The 26,677-nt window shown below is 37.6% G+C and overlaps 1 protein-coding gene across 1 annotated transcript in view; it reads right to left on the bottom strand.

Annotated features, from left to right (window-relative positions):
- Nucleotides 1-26,677, bottom strand: part of MOB1B (MOB kinase activator 1B) — a 49,706-nt gene that overhangs the window by 10,106 nt on the left and 12,923 nt on the right. The window contains exons 2-3 of the mRNA XM_080796834.1: nucleotides 3,135-3,301; nucleotides 1,604-1,697 (exon numbers count right to left, since the gene is read on the bottom strand). Of these exons, the coding sequence (XP_080652960.1) occupies nucleotides 1,604-1,697; nucleotides 3,135-3,301 (261 nt within the window). The remainder of the gene's footprint in view (nucleotides 1-1,603; nucleotides 1,698-3,134; nucleotides 3,302-26,677) is intronic.

Genomic DNA, 26,677 nt, shown 5'->3' with positions numbered 1-26,677 from the left:
CTTTTAAAAAAAATTACCTTAGGAAATATTCAAATCATATTCTTTTGAACATCTCTGATGATGGCAAACTGTCAGACCTCTTTAAAAGTCCTGGATTCCAAGAAACACCTAAACTCATTTGGAATTAATTTGAAGGATAAGGCAGACAACTCCAAGTAGGTAATACTTTGCTCAATATGTGAATTTGGTCAAAAAATAAAGTATGACTATGAACTAGTAACACTGAATCTCTTGGGTAGTCAGTAATCTCACTCTTTAAAAGTCACCAAAAATAGTCTACAATAAGTGATTAGCAATCTAAGGCCACAACTTATAATGATAATACTCCTAAGCACTCCTAAGCTTGGGCAGTGCTGTTTTGCTTTATTTTTTTTTAAAGATTTTATTTATTTGACAGACAGAGATCACAAGTAGGCAGAAAGGCAAGCAGAGAGATGGGGGGAAGCAGGCTCCCCACAGAGCAGAGAGCCCAACATGGGGCTCAATCCCAGGACCCGAGATCATGACCCAAGCCGAAGGCATAGGCTTAACCCACAGAGCCACCCAGGCACCCCTGTTTTGCTTTATTTTGATATTTATACTATATATATGATAAGGGTGGAGGATATATGACTTTTTATATATGTATATGTAGGATATATGACTTTTTATAAAGTCAGCACTAAAAATTAAAACTTCTCTTTATGTCTTATAAATATCAATTAATATCACTTATAATAGTAAAATAATAATAATACAATGTAGCAAGTAAGAGTAGAGGCACTAGAATCAAAGCCACTTAGATTTCAATTCTGGTTCTCCAGCTTCTAGATAATAGGACCTTGGACATGTTACTTAACCTCTCTCAGACTCAATTTCTTTTCTTATCTCATAGGGTTGCTTTATGAAGTAAAAGATGAAATGTATGAAAGCCCTAATATTTTAGGTAGCACTAAATAAATGGTAGCAGTCATTATCAGCCATAGTAATAATAAAATCCAGTTTCAAAAATTTATTGATCGAAGCAAACATTTACCAAGTGCTAACTAGGTGGCAGGCACTGTTTTTGCACCAAAAGGGATTTAAATGAAGAAGGAATCTAATAGGTTAAATAAGACATGTATAAATAGTGTAAGTATAATATAAAATAAAGAAATGTAATCACAAAGACAAAAAAGTTAAATAGATCAGATCTAGTGTGAAAAAAATCAAAAGGTTTCATAAAGAAGCATTTGATGTGGGCCTTGGAGATGGGTAAGATTTTTTGAAATATTACCAGATAATGACTGGAGAGAGATGGGAAGAGAAGAAAAATATCCAAGAGAATAATGGAATGAGCAAGTTTTCAGAGTGGAGGTAATGGAGGGAATAGTGAGGCATTTCCAGTAATCTACCTAGTTTGGATAGACCAGAGGAGATTCATAAGCAAAGAGAGAAAAGGAGGAAAGTGGATTATACAGGGAGGGCCATAAAGCTCAGGCTTCGAAGTCTGGACTTAATATTTATCAGCCATTAGTGAACCACTGAAGGAGATGCTGAATAGAGAAATTATATGGTCAGAAACTTTCTTCTTATCTAAGAACGTTTAAGTAAAAATGAGAATTGATCATAAACCATGTCTTACTTTGGGCCAGCTGACATCACTGGACAACTTTCCTCTGTACAGAAATCTGTGATTGTTCCATAAAGCATATTAATCTGATTGAAGAAATCCACAGCTGCAAAGCAAGCATTAGTTATAAGAAAAGAATTAAATTTTAATTTTACTCAAGCAGAATCATATTATCAGTGTTCTTTCCTCTACAAGGAAGAGGTGAAAAGTATACACAGAAATCACAATACTTGGCTACTCTGAAATTAGGGGCTTCTATTTATTAAGTGACTCCTTTAAGAGGGTAAAAAAAAACAAGCACAGAGTGGGAGAAATTCTCTGCAACACATACAGTCAACACAAATTTGGGGACGCCTGGGTGGCTCAGTCAGTTAAGCAACCAACTCTTGATTTCAGCCCAGGTCATGATCTCAGGGTCCTGGGATCGAGCCCTACACGACTAATGTTGCTACCTGCAACAGTGTGGATGAATCTAGAGGGTATAAGGCTAAGTGAAATAAGTCAGTCAGAGAAAGACAAATACTGTATGGTTTCACTCCAATATGGAATTAAAGAAACAAAACAAAGAAAAGAGACAAACCAAAAAACAGACTCTAACCTATAGAGAACAAAAGAGTGGTTGCCGGAGGGGAGGCAGTGGGAAGGGGGAAACAGGTAAAGGGCATTCAGAGTACACTTATCTTGATGAGCGCCGAGTAATGTACAGAATTGGTGAAACACTACCGTACATCTGAAACTAATACAACACTGCGTATTAACTAAACTGGATTTAAAAATTTTTTTAAAGTCTACCCAAAAATAAAAGAGTATATCATAAACGTATTTTACTAACTTCACAAGATCATTATTGGTTTCCTTTTTTTAGGGGGGAAAAAAAGGCATAATGTAGACAAATAATTGAGTATGCTACTGAAAGAAGCAATTTAGCATAGTGGCTAAAGTACAGTCTCCACTTGTCATGATGAGCACTGTGTGACGCGTGGACATGCTATATCGCTGTATCATACACCTGAAACTAATACAACGCTGTATGTTAACTAACTGGAATTAAAATAAAAACGTAAAAAACACAGTCTCTAAAACCCTAAAGCTCTATTTATTTGAGCCCAGGTTCTACCATTTGATAGCTGTATGACCTAGGCAAATTACTAATCTTTCTGTCTCACCTTATCTATTTTAAACTGAAGTAATACTAGTACCTACATCATGAGATTGTAAAGATGAAATATAAATAGTCCATGTGGAAAGGATAACAGAGGGCCAGACACAGAATTAGTGTCCCATAAATATTAACTGCTATTAGCATTATCATTTTTTCTACTGAAGACTATGCTCTGTATTACATTGTAACAGGAGACAAAAATTTCATAAAACTCCATACTCACAATAAAATAACATAAAGGCTAAAGTGGACTGAGGTATCACTATAACTGTGGCATTAGGCTGGTAGCTAGATCCTTGAATAGACAACACGCCAACACTCACCTACAATTAGGCTATTAACATAATTTAGAGTCTACCTAGGAACAGACAGGCTACTTACTGTTCACTGCAACCCATTCATTCAGATCTTCCCCCTCAGGAAGCATGACAGCCATTCGGAGATTGCCACTACCAAGCGTGGCTTCTGCGTGCTTTAAGAGTTCATACTGGTGAGAACCCTCCGGAATGTTCTTCTTTGGTTTAAAAGTTTTAGAGGAGCGGCTACCACTATGAATAGAAGAGAAAAAAGAACCTCAATATTTAAGGCATGACTTTCAACAGAGTATACCACACTGTACTACTGAATAAATTAACATTGAGGTGACGCTAAAGTCCACAAATAAACAGCCCTAAATTGTACCCATGACATTAAATCCCAGCAAAATAATGTTGTAGCTACCATGTTTGATACCCGAAACTCCCACAAATCTTCTCTACATTCCCTACTACGACTTCCAAGGAGAAAGTGAATTTTTAACTATAATTTATCCAGCTTTTATAATTTTTATAAAATTATAAAATTTTATAATTTTTATAAATTAGTGATTCAGAATTACAGAGGTTGCAGTCCATAAAAACAAAGTATTTCTGTGATTGTTTTCAGTCATTTTATTCCTTTTCACCCCTATTAAGTCTCTTGTTCTAGTACAAATAATTTATTTCCTTCATTAAAGATATAGTTTTACATCAATAAAACATAAAAATCCTAGAGTGAGAAAGAGAAGCTACATGTTCTATGTTTGCCCAATTATAGGAAGCAGCAGCAATCTTAATGTAGAATTCCACATATGCAGATAAGTAGCTAGACCTTAATATGGTTGCCTCGCTAAAAGTTTCTGAATTTGTGTGGATACACACATGCATTTTTTTCAATGGGTCAAATAAAACTAGTCTTAGAACTGGTTTAAGAGTTTTTAAGAGATGGATTCTTCCATTAATGTTATCAAATTCTTATCAAACTGTATTATACCCCAGTCATCCTTCTTAATACTTCCCTTTTCTTCTCTTCATATAAAAAGGAACAGTTAAGAAGAATGAATTCGAGGAAGGTGGGTAAGTGGGAACCCAGTAAAGTTTAATATTACTAAATCCATACCACCAAAGTCTTCAGACTTGTGGAGCTTATGAATATGAAAGGGGAATTCCAAAAAGAACAGAGGAACAATAGTTATACTTTCCAAGCTCTCCATAACTTTTCACTCACTACCCCCTTTTCTCCCAAGCTTAACCCCATGATCTCTCCTGTCTTCCCCAAGACAAAGGATAGTTCTCAATGTTGGTTACATATTATAGTCACCTGATGTACTTTCAAAAAGTACTAAGGATCCTGAGATAAACTAAGAATCCACCAGTCAACCCTAATATTCAATTCAAATGACTAGTATTTTTCATTTCTAAGGCAACAGCGCTCTTTAACTGGTCTTTCCTCAAGTGTTCAACTGGAGTAAACTGAGGGTCTTCAACTCTAACACTGGCCCCCTCTCCCTGCCAGCTATCTCTACTTAACAGTCAAGGTATCCTTAAAAGCCCTGATCAGACAGACATAACTCCTCTGCTTAAAACCACTCAGTGGTTTTTCCATTGCTCTCAGAGTAAACAGAAATGTCAAACGTCAGACACAGTAAGTCCCTGGACCACCACTAGAGTGCAGAAACTCTTCTTCGGTCTAATCAGGTAATGCACTAAACACCAAATTCTCTCCCAGCATTTCTAAAATATAAAAACACAGAAAGGACCATTGTGGCTACACCAAGCTTAAGACTTACTTCATTTTCCCGCCCTTCTCACCCTTTGTTTATAAAAATTTAGTGTGAGAAACAACAAAGACATTTCACTAATCTATGTGTGATTAATTACAAAAATAACTCCTATGACTAATCTGGTACATGTCTTCCGGCAGGGTGTAAGTTAAGTACACTCCCTTTAATTCGCCGCTCTTTAGACTAATACAGCAACTGAGGATGGGACAAACTGTTGAAAGTGACAGGGACATCAGTTGTGCCTGCACTCGGAGGAGGGTCAGAGCCTCACCTGCCGCCTATGTACTGAATCACTCTACTACGAAATTTTAGGCTTCCAGATGCTTTTTGATTGTTGTCCTATCCAGAACTGGTCTTCCACAAAGCTAAATAAACCCACCTCAGAAGACTTCATTCTTGAGTAGAAAGAAAAAAAAACTCTGAGTTCGATTTTGTGAGGGCCAAGGTATGTAATCTCAGGCAAACACCCCAATTTTCTTGAGTCTATTCTTTCTTAAACAGTGAAAGCCTAATAAAAATAACAAAACATCAGCACTATCTGTATCTTAAATCTGCTGCAAAACGAGAAAATATATGTGAAAAAGTTTTTAAAACTGTAAAATGCTGTGCAAATAAAATGTTAGTTTTTTTAATTGTCTTCCTGTTTCTGAACCAGAATGACAGCGTAACAAAGGAAATGGTAGAGCAATACCCGAAGCTGAATTCAACCACTATTCCCACCCTCTTCTCCTAAGACTGGGGCAAAACATAACCTAAACTTTGGAAACAAATGCTTTTACACATCAAGTTTACAAAAGAAGTTTTAAAACTTTTGTTTTGTTTTTTGATGCTATTCCCATAACAAGGTTCAGGTGATCTAATGCTAATTGTGGGGCTAGACTAGAAATCAAGAAAACAAGGTTCTATTCCTCATTTTGCTATTTTCTTCTCACATTACTTAGGAAACCACAAATTATCATCTGGGCTTCAATGTCTTTATTTTGTCTTTTGAAAGTCTGGAAAATAACTTTTTATAAAAGGGTATAATTTAAGAGATGAGATAATGTTTATAAAATGATTTTAGTTCCTAAAAACTAAAACTTTTTCTTTTTTTAAAAGATTTTATTTATTTATTTGACAGACAGAGATCGCAAGTAGGCAGAGAGGCAGGCAAAGAGAGAGAGGGGGAAGCAGGCTCTCTGCTGAGCAGAGATTCCCCCATGCAGGGCTCCATCCCAGGACCCTGGGATCATGACCTGAGCCGAAGGCAGAGGCTTTCACCCACTGAGCCACCCAGGCGCCCCCTAAAACTGTTTTTAAACCTGTTGACTCCTTTCTCTGTTCCTCTTTTCCATGTATACTCAAACCTCCCAAATGTTCTCAAGTCCTTTAATTTTCTTTCTCTCTAACGTTTCTGCTTTATTCAGGCAGAATAACCTAACCATTTCAATACTCCATATTTTTTAAATATTATTTTTAGAAACCACATTCAGCTTTTTCAACCTGAAACTTCTACCAGTCTCCACCCTACCTCTGGAAGGTCAGTACTGCTCCCCATTTCTAGGTCAGAAAGACCAATGACAGAGTCCTCAAGTTCAAAAGCACAAATATGAAAGCATACACGCAAAAGTCCTTATCGATGAGTACAGACTCTTAAAATAACAATGTATGGCCAAATGCATATATCTCACATGGCATTTTAAGACATTTGATGCAAATATTCAAAAACATCTTCGGGGCACCTGGGTGGCTCAGTGGGTTAAAGCCTCTGCCTTCGGTTCAGATCATGATCTCAGGGTCCTGGGATGGAGCCCCACATCAGGCTCTCTGCTCAGCAGGAAGCCTGCTTCCCCCCACCCCTGCCGCCTGCCTCTCTGCCTACTTGTGATCTCTGTCAAATAAATAAATAAAAATCTTAAAAAAAAAAATCTTCAATACCAGAAAGTATGCTGCCTCCCATCCCACCCTCCTTAGAAGAGACCTGTGTATCAGAAGAATCTCAGAGAAGTATCTTGTATATCTTTCCAGAAAGTCTATGTCCAAACAAGGCCAAGAACACTTGGGCCTGTTTTGTGTTTTTACACAATTGCTGCATGCTATACTATACTAAATAATGTTTTTCACTTAATATATCCAGGAGATGGTTGTATATTAAGACAGAAGTAGATCTAACTTATTCTTTTTAAGATGCAATAGTACTTCCTTATATAAATGTGTAATACATTTTCATCAGTCACTTAATGATAAGCATTTAGGCTGTTCCAGTCATTTGTTATTACAACACTGAAGTAAGTATCCTCCTGCACCTGCATATATGAAGGATCAATCACTAAAAATAAAATTGCTGTGCTAAAGGACATCTACATTTTTAGATTTTATATAAGCCTATTTTTCCCCAAATAAGTTGTACCCTTTTACAGTCCCATTAACAATGTATGAAAATGTCTATGCACATTTTCAGTCTTAGAGGAAAAGGATTCTACCTATTCTTGTACAGCTCCAAACACAGTATCATAACTTTATGAGAATTTGGGGTTTTGGATTAAAATGTGAATGATACATTACACATGAGGGAATAAATTTCCCTTTTTGATAATTCATGGCATTACCCTGAGGTTTTTTCTTTCCAAGTAAACAACAAGGATTCGGGATTGTTTGTCCTGGTCGGTCCTCTTAGTCACATCAGAAGGCCAATTAATTTCTAAAGCAAGACATGTTGGTTTGACAAATAACTGCGTCCTAAGGGAAAACCCTGAACCCACCTCCCTTATAATTAATTAGTCATCCAATTTGATCTACCTTTTGTAAGTTTCTTTTTTTTTATTTTTTTTTAAGATTTTACTTATTTATTTGACAGACAGAGATCACAAGTAGGCAGAGAGGCAGGCAGAGAGAGGAGGAAGCAGGCTCCCCGCTGAGCGGAGAGCCCGATGCATGCGGGGCTCAATCCCAGGACCCCAAGATCATGACCTGAGCAGAAGGCAGAGGCTTTAACCCACTGAGCCACCCAGGTGCCCCACCTTTTATAAGTTTCAAGAGCATTATTTATTTCCTCTTTGAGAACCTAAAGAATAGATTAGCTCCCACAGTGATACCTAGGTTAATTTCCATAAACCATTTCCTACCATCTCAACACTGTCACATCCATTATTACCCTTAATTTTAACCCTTTATCATCCAATCCAACTATGATACTTTCAAATTTGGATAGGAAAATCTTAAGACTAAAGGAAATGGGGCAAGGGGGAGATACATAGAGAACTTAAAACTGGGGCATTAATATGGGTTAGAATAGGTATCTGTGTATTTTGACACTGAAGAACATGTCAATTATCTTGAACAAGTTACTTAATATTACCAAGCCTCAGCTTCCTCATCTATAAAATGGGAATAATAATATCTACCTTACTACTGAATCCTGTGGTAAGAAGTTCTCCTTGCTCTAACTCTAGGTACCAACCTGTTACTCACATCAGTAGCTCCTTCCATAGATCTAAGTCCAATACTAAAGATCAGGTACTTGATAAACACTTGTTAATTGACAGTTCCAATGAAATTCAGGCTAAGAACTCCTACCTCAGGACAGTAATGATGATGATTAATATTAACTAACATTTACTGCAGGCTTTGGGCTCAGAAGTATTTTACATGTAATATCTCATTTAATCCTTTTAACTCTATGATGTACAGGCTATTATTTTATTTTATGGGTAACAAAACTGAGGCTTAAAGAACTTACATAATTTGCTCAAGATTATAAGAGTGGTAGATAAAGGAGCCAGAATTTAAATCTAGGATTTAAATATTTAAAGCCCATTCTTTCACCCACAACTAAAGACTACATGATGCTTATTTACCTTTATCTTCCATCCAATTATTTCGAACAATTTTCTTCCTAAATCACCAAAGTTTTAATCAAGCCACTTATGAAAAAGCACAAGACTAATTCATACTGAGGGAATTATCAGACACATTTTTAAAACAATCTTCCAACTACTTAATTCCATTTCTTCTCCTCATATCTCTTCTAATTTATATGAATATTTAGTACTACCATTAAGGAAAAATAAAATCCCGCCAGAGAGCAATTTCTCTCAAAAGGCTGACAAACATAACTAATGCTTTCAGAAAGGCAGATATGTACCAGCAAAAAATGTTAGAAATTACCAAAATCAAGTAGAACATGTTCTAAAAATAATAAAGCTAAAGGCTATAGGCTAAAAGCTATGAGTATCAAAAAGACCATCTTCATTCAAGAAAGTCAGCAATCTGAACAAACATACCTACTTACATTTCTGCCTAACACAAACATTCTTTTCTTTTTTAAAAAGATTTATTTTAGAGAGATAGAGTGCACACACATAAGCAGGGGAAGGGGCAGAGGGAGAGAGAGAATCTCAAGCAGACTTTCTGCTGAGCATGGAGCCCAACAAAGGGCTGATCCCAGGACCCCTGATATCATAACCAGAGCCAAAACCAAAAGTGGGACATTCAACCGACTGAGCCACTGAGGCACCCCATGTCTAACATTCTTTTTAAGTCACTATTACTAGTGGTACTACTCCTGCTATAGTTAATGTTAGGAAAGTAAAAAGTCCTTACCATTGTTAGATACCCTGAAAGAAGGCTATCAGCAGACCAGCAATTGAGGAATTCTGATAAGATTAAAAAGCTGATGAGAATATACCTGAAACTAGGAGGATATTATATGTCAATTATACTTCAATTAAAAAAAACTAGATTAAAAAAATGTTGATGAGATACACTAACAGAGAAAGTCTATCTTAAAAAAACAACAACAACAACAAAGGATGTCTGGGTGGCTCAGTGGGTTAAGCATCTGCCTTCAGCTCAGGCCATGATCCCAGATTCTGGGATAGAGTCCCGCATCAGGCTCCTTGCTCTGTGGGAAGCCTGCTTCTCCCTCTGCCTGCTGCTCCCCCCTGCTTGTACTCTCACACTCTCTCTGGCAAATAAATAAATAAAATCTTTTTTTTTTTTTTTTTTTAAGGAAAGTCTACAAAACCTAGCCTAGGACATGCCCAATGATACATGGTATAGCATGAGTGAATCTTGGTAATATTATGCTAGCGCAAAGAACCCAGACACAAAATATGTAGTATCACATATTGTATGACTCCATTGTATGAAATGTCCAGAATAGGTAAATCCATAGAGACAGAAAACAGGGGCTGGAGAGAAAGAAATGGAAGAGTGACTACTAATGATACAAGATTTCTTCCAGGGTTTGATGAAAATGTTCAGGAATTGGGGCACCTGAGTGGCTCAGTGGGTTAAAGCCTCTGCCTTCGGCTCAGGTCACGATCACAGGGTCCTGGGATCGAGCCGCATCAAGCTCTCTGCTCAGCAAGGAGCCTGCTTCCCGCTCTCTCTCTGCCTACCTCTCTGCCTACTTGTGATCTTTATCTGCCAAATAAATAAAATATTTAAAAAAAAAGAAAAAGAAAATGTTCAGGAATTAAACAGCCAGGGTGGTTGTGCAACTTTGCTAAAAATCCATGAAATTATACACTTTAAAGGATGAGTTTTAGGGTATGAATTATAGTTCCATTTTTTACATTTTTCAAAGAATAATCTTTATTATTAAAAAAACAATGCTCCTAAAACAAAGAGAAAGAAAAAAGAAGGCAAAAAAATGCTCCTCACCACCTTAATAAGTGAGTTTCTTTCATCCACTGATCCACTCTTACGCTCTGTCTTCCAAATAAAATACTCTGACCACCATCTATGTTCTAAGTAGCACTCTTCTAAGCCCTAACATGGCACTAAACAAGAAAGACAAGATCCTTGGTAGGGATGGAAAAAAGAAGAAAGATTCCAATATTTGTAGGTAGAACCAAAAAGACTCACTATTGGATTTCATGATTTGTGGAAAGAGGTAAGGAATCAAGGATTCCTATGTTTTTAGTCTTAAGTAGGTAAAAGGCCATTTATTGAGATGGATTTGGGGCATCTGAGACATCTATCAGACATTCAAGTGGGTGTATGTTAGGTAGGCAGCTGTATTTACAAGACTCGGGCTCAGAGGAAAGATGAAACTAAGGGTAACAGATAATTTTGCTATCTTCACTGGTTAGCACAGTGCCTTTAAAAGATGCACAAGTGTATTATTAAATGAGTATTTTATAAGCTATGAAGTCCTACAGTAGTAAAGAAAATTGTTTATGATTTAGCCCAGGGCTTCCCAAACATCTTTAGTCATGGAAACTTTTCTTCCACATTTTAACATCTTGCTCTTTAACTATTATAGGGAATATTTCACCAGTGTATTAAACTGATAACTGGGTTGCCTCAGTGTAAAGCAGGTTCACAACACAACCTTAAAAAGTATAATTCAGTGACTTCGTATAAGAACAGGTAAAGGGTTGGTCAATTCACTATTTAGTGCCCCATGACATTTTATAATCTAACCCTTAGAAAATAATAAAGCACTTCACACACAAAGGCCAATTAGTTTCCACACCTGTGAAGTAATCTGAGGCATTATCTCAATTACAGGTGAAGACACTAAAGTTTAATCACTCATCTCCAATCACCCTCTGAGCTTTTAAGCGGGATACAGACCGCAGTTTCCTTTGCCCAGCACTACGTTCATTATCCCAGTCAGTAAACAGGTACTGAAGCCACAGGAGATTTTAGAAGTACCCAGAGTCAAATATCTGGGTGATTTCCATGCAGCAGCAGTGACTCCATTTTCAGAATCCTATACAATTTGCGCTGTTGAAAGGAGGAAACTGAAATTTGCTTGTGCAGAGCTCAGAATAAACGTGAATCTAGCACCTGAGTTGGCAGTAATTCCAAATATACTGGTATTTCAACCAAGAAACATCTAGGGAGCTTAAACATCACTTCTTTTACAAAATTTTTTCCTAACCTCCCAGGAAAAACTGTCCATTCTCTCTTGTGTTTTACTACAGCTTAATGTACCTCTAAAACTTTATGTGTGCACTTTTGTGTTTGTTAGTATACTGGAGATGATATCACCAATTATGCTGGATTATTATGATAAATGAGTGAATACAGGGACACCTGGATGGCTCAGTGGGTTAAGCCGCTGCCTTTGGATCAGGTTATGATCTCAGGGTCCTGGGATCGAGTCCCGCATTGGGCTCCTTGCCCGGCAGGGAGCCTGCTTCTCTCTCTGCCTCTGCTTGCCTCTCTGCCTGATTGTATGCTCTCTCCCTCTCCTTCTCTCTGACAAATAAATAAAATCTTTAAAAAAAAAAATGAGTGAATACATTTAAAGCAACTTAGTTTTAAGGTAGCTGTCACACAGCATACGCGCAGTATAGGAACTGACAGCTTTAAAATGCTCAGGGAATGAGTATGTATATGAATATGTATATTCACATTCACATGCATGTATATACACATATGTATAAATAAAACACCAATCACTTCATCACTGACTTAGTCTATTCAGGCTGCTGTAACAAAATATCACAGACTGAGTGGCTAATAAACAATACCAGTTTCGTTCTCATAGTTTCAGGGGCTGAAAGTTCAAGAACAGGGTGCCAGCACGGTCAGGTACTGGTGAAGGCCCTCTTCTGGGTTTGCTGCCTGCCTGCTTCTCTTCATATGCTGGAAGGAGTTAGGGAGCTCTCCAGTTTGTTGTTGGTTTTTTTGTTTGTTTGTTTGTTTTTAATAAGGGTACTAAACCCAGTCATGAGGGAAGAGCCCTCATGACCTAATGACCTCCAAAAGGCCTCACCTCCTAATGCCATTACATTAGGCATTGGAGTTCAACACACGAATCTGGGGTCACACATCCAGAGCACAGCAATTCTACTGCCACACTTATACTAATCGATAAAGGGTCCACTTAAAACATTCCCTCTCTTGCTTATTTGTTTGCATTTTACACTAGGATGTTAGTCAAGAATATATATAGATCATGTCTTAGTCACCCTTGAATCCCAAGTACCTAACACAGAACCTGGGATGTAACAGATACCTAATAAATGTTTACTTAACTTTAAATAATGATGTTGAAAGGGGAGAAAAAAAATGTTCTTATTGCAAGGAGCAGTTGTTCCCAATATTAAAGAAAAAAAACTGATCCATTGTCCTTACTTGGCACAAGAAATCTAAAAGATTTTAGCTGCAACAAAAGAAGCAGCAGATGGATTGGGGTTAGCTCCTAATCCTAATGCCAAAATTTCATTTTCAATCTTGGGCCCTTTGTAGTCCGGCCATACTTAAACCTTGGTTTAAAAACTCGTCAGTCAAAGCAAGACATCTCAGCAATTTTAAGCAAGCTTACTCCTCCCACTGCGGGAGAGGGAAAGGGGGAAGTAGTTTTTATACTTTTGTAAATTATTGAAATATAATTGATATACATCATTATATTAGTTTCAGGTGTACAACATATGGATTCAACAATTCTATGTGCTACTCAATGTTCACCACAGTAAGTGCAGTCACCATCTGTCACCATATGTTATTACAAAATTATTGACTATATTCTCTTCACTATACTTTTTATCTCTGTGATATATTCATATATATATATTCTTAATAACTGAACAGATTCCCATATCCTCCCAAACTTTAATCACACTTTAAAAGCTAACAGGCACTTCCTTGTAATAATAGGATCTTTTTTCTTTTTTTCCAAAGCAAAACAGCAGAATTACTCTGGTATTCAATCCAATACTATGACCCATCTTAAAGGGTGCAATAAAGGATCAAGTCTTCAGCCTTGGCAGTAATGGAACAATCTTTTCTCTTTTTTTTGGTAGGCTCCATGCCTAACATGGGGCTTAAACTCACGACCCCAAGATCAAGAGTCACATGCTCTTCCAACTGAGCCACCATGCATCCCCTGGAACAATTTCTGTATCAGATATAGATCTCAAGTAAACACTACGGCAAAGATTCACCTAAAATTCCTATAGCCTACCATTTGCCTACAAATACAAAGCAATAAAACAATAGGTATACAATGCAAAATACAGCAGTTTTGTGGTCTAAACGCTAGGAAATTAAATTCTTAAAATAACACCAGACTGACTAGAAAAAAAAAAAAAAAATGAAGTCAAAATGAGAGCCTACTCTACTTATCCCATGTACTGTTAGCTAAACTTTTTTTTCCCCATTGGTTGTCTAGTCATCCCTAGAGAATTAATTCAGGTATCATTTTCCTCAGGAGGCTTCCCTGATAGTCTAAACTGGGTTAAGGAAGCCGCCTCTGTGTTCACAAGGACACTATCATACGTCTCTATTTTACAACATACCATGAGTTTCTCAAAGGCAAGAACTATTTCTAAGACAACACTGCATCTCCAGAACCTAGCAGAAGGTATAGGCTAAAGCAGAGATCTTTGATAAATGTCTGCTGAGCTAAACCAATAAAGCACTCCAAGCTAAAAATGGTAAGGTAGAGCAAGTATTTTGGCAATGTTTGCTAAATTCATTTTCTGGGCTTATAAAATTAGGTTCAGTCTTGGGGCACCTGGGTGGCTCAGTGGTTAAGCCTCTGCCTTCGGCTCAGGTCATGATCTCAGGGTCCTGGAATTGAGCCCCACATCGGGCTCTCAGCTCCGCGGGGAGCCTGCTTCCCCACCTCTCTCTCTGCCTGCCTCTCTGCCTACCTGTGATCTCTCTCCCTCTGTCAAATAAACAAATAAAATCTTTAAATAAAAAAAAGGAAATTCAACACATTAAATGGTCTTAAGAAAAATAAGGAAGCTCATGTTTGCCTATGAAAAATAACAAAGTGTCCAGGAAAATGGGAAAAGCCTTTATTTCTTTTACTTAGTGGAGATGGAGAAAGGTATCAGAAACATGAATACAAAAGTTATAAATCACTTTCTCTTATAAACATAATTTCAGGGGCACCTGGGTGGCTCAGCCAGTTAGGCGGGAAACCCTTGGTTTCTATTCAGGTCATGACCTCAGGGTTGTGGGATCAAGCCCCATATCAGGTTCTATGCTCAGCTCTAAGCATGCTTGAAATTGTCTCCCTCTCCCTCTACCCCTCCCCTTGCTCTTTCTCAAATAAAACAAATAATAAAATCCTTAAAAACATAAATATATATAATTTCAAATGCAGTTGATTGGTTTTTGTTTTTAAATAAAACAGAGATCATTCCTGATTTAGAGATATATTTTAACCAATGAATAATTAAAATCAAAGACATTAAAGATTTAAATGAGATTTGCTAAAACATACCTCATAAGAATAATCTGAATAATGTAGAGTATCAGTGAAGACTGATAATAAATTTTTTTAAAGTTCCTTACAGCTCAAATTTGGATTAATCTGTTTCCTTGTAAAAATAAGTTATTAAACCCTGTTGGCTGGAAAAAGGATCTTTAGACTCACCACCAACTAATACATCACTGAAACAAAGCAATTCAAAAAACAATAGTTTAACACAAAAACAATTTCCTTTCACTTAGAGATACCATACAATTGTTGATACTTAACAGAATATGGCAATAAAATGAATTAGAACTTATAATAAGACTATTTTGAAGAGTGATAGTTGAAGATAGTAGGCTACTAGTTTCTATTTCCTCCTCAAAATGATAAAAAGTGAATTTTTTTATTTTTTTTAAATTTTACTTACTTATTTGAGAGAGAGAGAGAGTACAAGTGGTAGGGAGGGACAGAGGGAGAGAGAAAGAGAAGCAGACTCCCTGCCAGGCAGGAAGCCCAATACAAGCTCAATCCCAAGACCCAGAGATCTGACCTGAGCTAAAAGCTGATGCCTTAACTGACTGAGCCACCCAAGTGCCCCTAAAGTGAATTTTTAAAAAATCATAGTCCCATAAGGACAAAGAGAATGAAAGAAAAGACAAAAATGAAATTTTGAAAATTAAAAAGTAGATGAATAAATAACTGAATTAACATACCTAAGGAAACCTAATCCTAAACTTGGAAGCAACCTAATTTACACCACAGATCCCACAAAAGGTTCAGAAATAAAGCAGAGTACTCCGGAAGTGGGAATGGACATGGAACAAGACTTTTACATCCTAAGAAATTACACACTCAAATTCCCTCTGCAGTCAGCACAGTGGGCTTCAATACTATCTCCATCCTAAGAAAAGACTAGGAGCTGAAGTTATTCTGTGAAAAGGGCAAAACAGAAAGGGTGTCTGGCTTGGGAAATCACGCACACATGTGCAGGCAAATGTACCATACCTAACACTGGGAGATTGGGTAAGTGTGGAAAATCAATGTCAGGGCCTCTATCTGGCTTCCCCTGCACCCGCCCTCCCCAACCACAGGATCCCCAAAACCCTGCAGCCAGGATAATAATCTCCAAGCAAACACCAGAAGAGCTCTTCCAGACAAATCTGACCACCCGTGCACAAAGACCTAAAAAGATTCATACTCGGAGTTCTTCAGGGAAACAGCCTAGCCTTATCACCCTTCACTAAGACCACAGTTGAAACGGCCTTCACACACACGCACACAGATTCCAATTAGCTTTTCAGTTGTCCTACTTGTAAATAAAAGAAGAAAGCAAAAGGGTTGCCAGGCACTTGCAGGAAGCCTCCAACATGAAAGAAGACACTAAAATAGAAAACAGCAACTTGAATAAACAATGCAGAGAAATAAAAATGACCCCATTCCAAAAAAACTATTAATACAGGAAAAAAAGAACGCTGCTTTGTGAAATAAGAATAGGACACTACATAAAAAAGAAACTAAATGGGACACTTGAAACTTTTAAAAAATTGGTAGCAGAAATGAAGAACATAATAGAATAGAAAATAAACTTGAAGTAATCTCTTGGGACACAAAGAGATGGAAAGCAAAAAAATTAAGAACCAGTCTAAGAGCTCAATATCCAAGTAAAAGAAATTCCAAAAAGATATAACAGAAAAACAAAATATTTAATCATTAAAATATTTTATCAAGAGTAAGAGACCACCAACTCAGTGGATGAAAATAGACCCACACCAAAAGATGCCATTATGAAACTCCAGAACTGTATGTACAAAGAAAAGACCCTACAATGGTCCAGAGAACCAAAAAAAACGTTTTATACAAAAAGTTGGGAATCAGAAAGGCATTTGGACTTTATAAAACAACCAGAGCTTAGACACCATGTAAATTAACATTGAAATTCTGTGAAAAAATTATTTACAACCTAGAACTCTATATTCTGACATAATAAAAATAATATCAAGTAGGAAGGTAGAATATATCTCTATATACCAAAGGTCTCAAAATGTTTACATTCCACTTACTATTTCTAGGGAGTTTTTAGAGATCTACTCCACCACAGTAAGGGAGGAAACCAAGAAAAAGGACATAAGATCTAAGAAACAAGAAATTCAAAAGCCACGCAAGGGGGAATCCTCAGGACAAAGTGAAAGGATTCCAAAAGTAACGGCTATCCAGTAAGACTAGATAACATCAGCCAATACAGACAGACTAGAGCAGGTCAAAAAACCCCAGCAGGCATCTACTCAAGAAAATAGTCAAAGAATCTGAATGTTTTTAAAGGTTAACTGAGGAAATACTGGGGGATCAAAAGAACAATGAGTACATAGAAAATAAAACATTTCCAGAGATGGCTTAGAGTTGTTCAGGAAATGAAAAATAAAATTGTAATATGGGGCGCCTAGGTGGTTCAGTTGGTTAAGCAGCTGCCTTTGGCTCAGGTCATGATCCCAGGGTCCTAGGATCAAGCCCTGCATTGGGCTCTCACTCAGCAGGGAGCCTGCTTCTCCCTCTCCCTCTGCTGCTCCCCTTGCTTGTATTCTCTCTGAAAACAAATAAATAAAATATGTTTAAAAAAATTACAGGGTGCCTGGGTGGCTCAGGTGATTAAGCGTCTGCCTTTGGCTCGAGTCATGATCTCCAGGTCCTGGGATCAAGCCCCACATGGGGTTCCCAGCTCAGCGGGGAGTCTGCTTCTCCCACTCCTTCTGCCTCTACCCTTGTTTGTGCTCTCTCTCTCTCACTCTCTGAAATGAATAAATAAAATCTTTAAAGTAAAAAAAAATATATATAGCGTTTTTATAGTACTAATCATATTGAGAAACTGGCAGAATGGGAAGTATGTATATATGTGATATAGAAGAGGGGTATGATATTTTCTTCTTGCATTATAAGGATTCAACCCTGAGGGGCGCCTGGGTGGCTCAGTGGGTTGAAGCCTCTGCCTTCAGCTCAGGTCATGTTCCCAGGGTCCTGGGACCGAGCCCCACATCGGGCTCTCTGCTCAGTGGGGAGCCTGCTTCCTCCTCTCTCTCTCTGCCTGCCTCTCTGCCTACTTGTGATCTCTATCTGTCAAATAAATAAATAAAATCCTTGGGAAAAAAAGGAAAAAAAAAAAAAAAAGAATTCAACCCTGAATAGCCAAAATAACGTTAAAAAGGAACAAAGCCAGATGTATCATCTGGAGTCCCACGTCGGGCTCCTTGCTCGGCGGGGAGCCTGTTTCTCCCTTTGCTTGCTGCTCCCTCTGTTTGTGCTCTCTCTCTCGTTCTTCCTCTCTCTGATGAATAAATAAATAAATAAGTAAATAAACAAATAAAATCTTTTTAAAAAATAATAAAATAATAATAAATGAAGTGAGAGGATGGAAAACCATTTATCATCCTAATGGACATCAAAAGAAATCTGGGGTGACGACCTTTATATCAGACAAATTAAATTTTAAACAAAATACTGTAATAAGAGATGAGGAAGGGCACTGTATCATAATTAAAGGATCTATCCAACAAGATCCAACAACTGTAAATATTTATGGCCTGAACAGGGGAGCAGCCAATTCTATAAACCAATTAATAACAAATAAACACATTAATAACAATACAGTAACAGTAGGTGACGTCAACACCTCCTCACTGCAATGCACAGATCACCTAAGCAGAAGATCAACAAGAAAACAAGGGCTTTGAATGGCACATTGAATCAGATGGACTTCACAGATATATTCAGAACATTCCATCCTAAAGGAACAGAATACACATTCTTCTTGAGTGTACATGGAACATCCTCTAGAATAGATCACATCTTGGGCCACAAATCAGGTCTCAACCAGTAACAAAAGATTTTGATCATTCCCTGCATATTTTTAGACCACAACACTTTGAAACTGGAACTCAATCACAAGAGGAAGGTTGGAAAGAACTCAAATACATGGAGGCTAAAGAGTCCTACTAAAGAATGAATGGGTCAACTAGGAAATTTAAAAAAAATTTTTTTTAAAGCTCATGGAAACAAATGAAAATGAAACACAACTGTTCAAAACCTTCGGGATGCAGCAAAGGTGGTCCTAAGAGGAAAGTATATAGCAATACAAGCCTTTCTCAAGAAACAAGAGAGGCCTCAAATATACAACCTAACCTTACACCTAAAGAAATTGGAGAAAGAACAGCAAATAACGCCCAACCACAGCAGGGGAAGAGAAATAATAAAGATTAGAGCAAAAATGAATGAAACAGAAACCAAATGAACAGCAGAACAGATCAACAAAACTAGGAGCTGGTTCTTTGAAATAATTAATAGGATCGATAAACCCCTAGCCAGACTTATCAAAAAGAGAATGGGCCCAAATAAATAAAATCATGAGTGAAAGAGGAGAGATCACAACCAACACCAAAGAAATACAATTTTAAGAACATATTAGAAACAACTATATGCCAACAAATTAGGCAATCTGAAAGAAATGGATGCATTCCTAGAGTCGTATAAACTACCCAAAGTGAAACAGGAAGAAATAGAAAACCAGAGCAGACCCATAACCTGCAAGGAAACTGAAGCAAGTGCCTAGGGCCGGATGACTTCCCAAGGGACTGCTACCAAACGTTTAAAGAAGAATTAATACCTATTCTTCATAACCTATTTCAAAAAACAGAAATAGAAGGAAAACTTCCAAACTCTTTCTATGAGGTCAGCATTACCTTGATTCCAAAACCAGATAAAAACACCACTAAAAAGGATGATTACAGACCAATATCCCTGATGAATATGCAAATTCTCAGCAAAAATTCTCAGCAAAATACTAGCCAATAGGATCCAACAGTATATTAAAATGATTAAAAACAGAAACCAGTTGCATTTCTTTTTTTTTTTAAAGATTTTATTTATTTACTTGACAGATAGAGATCACAAGCAGGCAGAGAGGCAGGCAGAGAGAGAGGGGGAAGCAGGCTCCCCGCTGAGCAGAGAGCCCGATGCGGGGCTCGATCCCAGGACCCTGAGATCATGACCTGGGCCGAAGGCAGAAGCCTAAACCACTGAGCCACCCAGGCACCCCACCAGTTGCATTTCTATACACAAACAAGGAGACAGAAGAAAAAGTAAGAAGTCAATCCCATTTACAATTGTACCTAAAACCACAAGATACTTAGGAATAAACCTAACCAAAGAGGCAAAGGATCTATACTCAGAAAACTATAGAACACTCATGAAAGAAACTGAGGAAGACACAAGGAAATGGAAAAATGTTCCATGCTCATGGATTGGAAGAACAAATATTGTTAAAATGTGTAGGCTACCTAGAGCAATCTACACATTCAATGCAATCCCTATCAAAATACTATCAACTTTTTTCACAGAACTGGAACAAACAGTCCTAAAATTTGTATGGAATCAGAAAAGACCCCAAACAGCCAAAGGAATGTTGAAAGAGAAAACCAAAACTGGTGACATCACAATTCCAGACTTCAAGCTCTATTACAAAGCTCTAATCATCAAGACAGATGGTACTAGCACAAAAACACACACACATCAGTGTGTGTGAATAGAGAAACCAGGAATGGACCCTCAGCAATATGGTAAAATAATCTTTAAGAAAGAAGGAAAAAAAATCCAAGAGAAAAAGCCTCTTCAAATGGTATTGGAAATTTTGGACAGCCACATGTAGAAGAAGGATACTGGACCATTTTCTTACACCATACACAAAAATAAACTCAAAATGGATGAAAGACCTAAATGTGAGACAGGAATCCATCAAAATCCTAGAGGAGAACATAGGCAGCAACCTCTCTGACCTCAGTTGCAGCGACTTCTTGCTGGACAAGTCTCCAAAGGCAAGGGAAACAAAGGCAAAAATGAACTACTGGGACTCCATCAAGATTAAAACCTTCTGCACAGCAATGGAAACAGCTGACAAAACCAAAAGACAACTGACAAAATAGGAGAAGATATACGCAAATGACATATTAGATAAAGGGCTAGTATCCAAAATCTATTAAGAACTTAGCAAACTCAACACCCAAAGAACAAATAATCCAATCAAGAAATGGGCAGAAGACATGAATAGACATTTCTCCAAAGAAGACATCCAAATGGCCAACAAACACATGAAAAGGCACTCAACATCACTCAGCATCAGGGAAATACAAATCAAAACCACAATGAGATACCACCTCACACCAGTCAGAATGGCTAAAATTAACCAGTCAGGAAATGACACATGTTGGCAAGAATGTGGAGAAAGAGGAAACCTCCACACTGTTGGTGGGAATGCAAACTGGTATAGGCACTCGGGAAAACAGTATGGAGGTTCCTCAAAAAGTTGAAAATAGAGCTACCCTATAACCCAGCAATTGCACTACTGGTTATTTACCCCAAAGATACAAATGTAGTGATCCCAAGGGGCACTTACCCCCCAATGTTTATAGCAGCATGTCCACAACAGTCACACTATGGAAAGAGCCCAAGATGTCCATCAACAGATGAATGGATAAAGAAGATGTGGTACACACACACACAGACACACACACACATGCGCACACACTGAAATATTATACACCCATCAAAAAAAAGAAACCTTGCTATTTGCAATGATGTGGTTGGAACCAGAGGTGGTATGCTAAGCAAAATAAGTCAATCAGAGAAAGACAATTATCATATGATCTTATTGATATGTGGAATTTAAGAAACAAAACAGAGGGTCATAGGAAAAGAGAGGGAAAAAAAAAACAAAACAAAACCAGAGAGGGAGACAAATCATAAGAGACTCTTAATCATAGGAAACAAACTTAGGGTTGCTGGAGGGGAAAGGTGGTATAGGTATGGAGTAACTAGGTGACAGACACTAGGGGTAACTGGGTGATAGACACTAAGGAGGACATGTGATGTAATGAACACCGGGTATTACGTAAGACTGATGAATCACAGACATATCCTCTGGAACCAGTAATACATTATACGTTAATTAATTAAATTAAAATTTTTAACCCACTGAGCCACTCAGGCGCCCCTGAATTAAAAATTTTTAAAAGGCACAGGAAAAATATTTATTTATTTGAGAGAGACAGCGCCCACACATGCACATACAAGCAGGAAAAGAACATAAGGGAAGGGAAAAGGAGAGAGATAGTACCAATATCAGACTCCACAACAAGTTCAGAGCCCACACTGAGCTCGATTCCACATACCTGAGGTCATGACTTGAGCCAAAACCAGAAATCAGATGCTTAACTGACTGAGCCACACAGGCATGCCAAGGTTCCAGTGTTGGAAAAACTGGACAGCTACATGCAAAATAATGAAACCGACCACTGTCTTACATCATACACAAAAATTAACTCAACATGGATTAAAGACTTGAATGGGGGGCCAGCTGGATAAAGTGACTGCCCTCAGCTCAGGTCATGATCCTGGACCCAGGACTGACTCCCGCCTAGGACTTCCTGCTCAGCAGTGAGTCTGCTTCTCCCTCTAACCCTCGCCCTTCCAGTGCTCTCTCTCCCTCATTCTCTCTCAAATAAATAAATAAAATCTTTTAAAAAATAAAGACTTGAATATAAGACCTGAAACCATAAAATTTCTAAAAGAAAACAGTTGGTTAAGTCCTTGACGTCAGTCTTAGTGATACACTTTTTTTGGATCTGACCTCAAAAGAAAGGGAAACAAAAGCAAAAATGAAGGGGATTCTTAAAAGCAACCTACTGAATGGGAGGAGATACTGGCAAGCAATACATTCATTAAGGTGTTAATATTCAAAATACATAAAGAATTCATACAACTCAGTAACAATAACAACAACAAAAAATTAAAAAACAGGTAGAGCACCTGGATAGACATTTTTCTTTTTTTCTTTTTTTTTTTTTTTTAGATTTTATTTATTTATTTGACAGAGGGAGATCACAAGTAGGCAGAGAAGCAGGCAGAGAGAGAGAGAGGAGGAAGCAGGCTCCCCGCTGAGCAAAGAACCCGATGCGGGGCTCGATCCCAGGACCCTGGGATCATGACCTGAGTCAAAAGCAGAGGCTTTAACCCACTGAGCCACCCAGGTGCGCTTTTTTTGTCAAAAAAAGACAAATAGATGGCCAAAAAGCACATGAAAAGGTGCTCACCATCACTAGTCACAGGGAATTGCAAATAAAAAACACAATGAGAGATCACCTTACATCTGTCTGGATGGCTATTACCAAAAAGATCAGAAATCACAAGTATTGTGGAGGATTTGGATAAAAGGGAACCCTCGTGCACTGTTGGTGGGAATGTAATCTGCAACAGCCACTCTGGAAAAGTATGGAGGTTCCTCAAAAAACTAAAAGAACTATTAAATAAGCCAGCAATTCCACTACTTACTGAGTGTCTATGCACTCGGGAGGAGGGAAGCAGTACTAAATCAACAAGATATATGCACTCTTAACATTTACTGCAGCATGATATACAATATCCAAGATATGGAAACAGTGTTAAGTGTCCATTAATACATGAATGAGTAAAGAATGTCTCACACACGAGCGTGCACACACACATAAATAGTACTCAGCCATAAAAAAAGAATGAAATCTTACCATTTGCCACAATATGGATGGACCTACAGGGTATTATGCTAAGTGAAATAAGTCAGAGAAAGACAAATAAATACCACATGATTTCACTTAAGTGTGGAATCTAAAAAGCAAAACAAAACAGACCCAGACACATAGATATATAAAACAGATTGGTGGTTGCCAGAGGGAAGGGGCGACAGTGGGAGTGCAAAAAGATCAAGAAATACAAAGTTCCAGTTATGGAATAAATAAGTCATAGGGATGTAATATACAGCATAAGAAATATAGTCAATAATACTGCATCACACTTTGATGACACATGTTTAACTAGACTTACAGTGGTGATCATTTTGCAATGTATACAAATGTTGACTCAGTCTGTTGTACACCTGAAACTAATACTATATATGTCAACTATACTTCAATAAAAAAAGAAAGAGAATCTAATATTTAATGCCTAGAAATGAAAAAAATAAGTAACAAGAAATTAGAGATAAGAAATTAAAACAATCAGATAAGAGTTCAAATGGCTATATCCTGAAGCAGGAAAAAAGGGGTTGTTTTTATGACAAGACTTATAGAACTATTTAACTCTAAACTAAATCATGGACATGTATAATAAGAATAAAATTGTTTAAAGTACGAAAGCTTAAATTAAAAAAGTGAATGCTTATGAAAACATGGCAATAGATTGTTTACAGAAATGTTAATAAACTGCTCTATCTTTAAAATCAAAGCATACTATGCAATATATTTATGACATCATATTTATAGTACACCAAAGATCAGTAAGCCAAAATCACCTATATATGGAGACTTCTCATCCTAATGGCTTATTAGCTAGCTAGTGGCTGCTATTGCTTAGGTCTACTATCAAATTATTTCAGAAAGATTCATTCACCTTAGAAACTGCCAGATTCAATCAACTTGATAAAACAACGGCCTTTGAGAAAACCAAAAGCAATCAAATTCCTATCACCAGTAATCTAAGCATGAGCTTATGGCACCCAAGCACTGGGCAATTATTCCTCTAAATGAAAGCTAACAAGAACAGCCTGTAGTTACTAGTGTGATGTCAGGAAGGCCCATATGAAAATAATCAGATGCAGTCAAGCTTGGGAACAGAAGGCAGAGAAAGGTCTATATAAAACTCCAGGGGTGGTACAATTAAAAAAAAAAAAAAAAAAGCCCCTTCAATCCTAATACTGTAAAAATGACATTTTTGCATTACCTGGGATTCAGCAATGCTCCCTAGTACCTGCAATGGACTTCAACCTCAGCCATTTATAACTGTGAAAGGGGGGCACCTGGGTGGCTCAGTGGGTTAAAGCCTCTGCCTTCGGCTCAGGTCATGATCCCAGGGTGGAGCCCCGCATCAGGCTCTCTGCTCAGCGGGGAGCCTGCTTCCCCCTCTCTCTCTGCCTGCCTCTCTGCCTACTTGTGATCTCGGTCTGTTAAATAAATAAATAAAATCTTTAAAAAAAAATAAATAAACTGTGAAAGGGGGGCGCCTAAGTGGCTCAGTGGGTTAAAGCCTGTGCCTTCAGCTCAGGTCATGATCCGGGATCCCTCATCAGGCTCTCTGCTCAGCAGGGAGCCTGCTTCCCCCCTTCCCCCACTTGCCTCTCTGCCTACTTCTGACCTCTGTCTGGCAAAAAAAAAAAAAAAAAAAAAAACTATGAAAGGATAACACAAATCAGTGAAAACAACCGAAGAGGGGAAAAAGAAAAAAAATGCATAAAACTGCAAAAATCTCTCATCACCCACAGTTTCTTCTTTGAACTAAGTGAAATGTAAGTATCAGAACTGCCATTAGAAAAAGGAACAAATACATCGGGCTCTCTGCTCCTTGGGGAGCCTGCTTCTCCTTCTCCCTCTGCCTGCCTCTCTGCCTATTTGTGATCTCTCTCTCTCTGTGTCAAATAAATAAATAAAATCTTAAAAAAAAAAAAAAAGAAAAAGGAACAAATGTATTAAGGTTACCAGGATTTCTCATATATACAAATATGTTTACCGATAAAATGATAAAGTGTTCTGAGTTGTAACTTTCTCATGCTTAAAACAGTCAACCTTAATGCTCAAAACTATAAGCACTTCGTAAAAGCATACGCTTCAGATTCAACAGCAACTGAAATACTACTATTTACTCATATTTTAGGGAAAAAAAATCTACTTTGAAATAATACAGAGAGCAAAACCCGGCAGAGCTCTCTCTCAGACTCCACGAGAAAAGCAATAAATATGTTAAAAGTAATAGGTGAAAAGCTTCAGAATCCACAAGGCATTTTTACAGCTCCACGTATGCCATCTGCTTCCCAAACATATTCCTTATTTGCATTAAATTATCAGTTCATTATCTGCATTAAACTATCAGCAAAAAGAAATTCAATTAAAGTTAAATATTTCATTTTATAAAACCCCCCTTACAGACTATTATCTGTGCACCTCTTGGAGAAAATTAGTATTTTCCTATTAAGTTATTAATATTTTAAATTATTAATTCTGTGACCATTAAGCACACAACAAAAAAAATTTTAATTATATTTTTTATATGACTATTAAGATTTAAATTTCAATTATTAACAAAGAGCTCCATTCTAAATTGTAACATAAAAAGTATTATTTTACCCTTTTAAAATAAAAGAGTAAAAAGACTGATGGTAATAGAAGCAAGCGCCTAACTACTTTGTTAGAAATAAAGAGGGGGGCTCCTGGGTGGTTCAATTGTGACGCATCTGCCTTTGGCTCAAGTCATGATTCAGCCCTGCATCAGGCTCCCTGCTCAGTGGGAAGCCTAGTACTCCTTCTCCCACTCCCCCTGCTTGTGTTCCCTCTCTTGCCGTGTCTCTGTCAAGTGAGCAAATAAAATCTTGAAAGAAAGAAAGAAAGGAAGGAAGGAAGGAAGGAAAGAAGGGGGGAAGGGACGGAGGAAGAAGGAGAAAGAATGGGGACAGAAATTCTTTGGAAGAATCTTTACCACTAACTTGTTTACTTCGGGGGCACCTGGGTGGCTCAGACGGTTAAGCATCCCACCCTTGATCTCAGCCCAGGTCTTAATCTCAGGGTCCTGAGTTCAAGCCCCACACTGAGCTCCATGCTGGGCATGGAGCCTACTTAAAAAAAAAATTTAAAA

This window comes from Martes martes, assembly GCF_963455335.1.
Source record: "Martes martes genome assembly, chromosome: 2".
In the NCBI taxonomy this organism is placed as follows: domain Eukaryota; kingdom Metazoa; phylum Chordata; class Mammalia; order Carnivora; family Mustelidae; genus Martes; species Martes martes.
The sequence above is the reverse complement of the archived record's forward strand: the minus strand, read 5'-3'. Positions and strand labels throughout refer to the sequence as shown.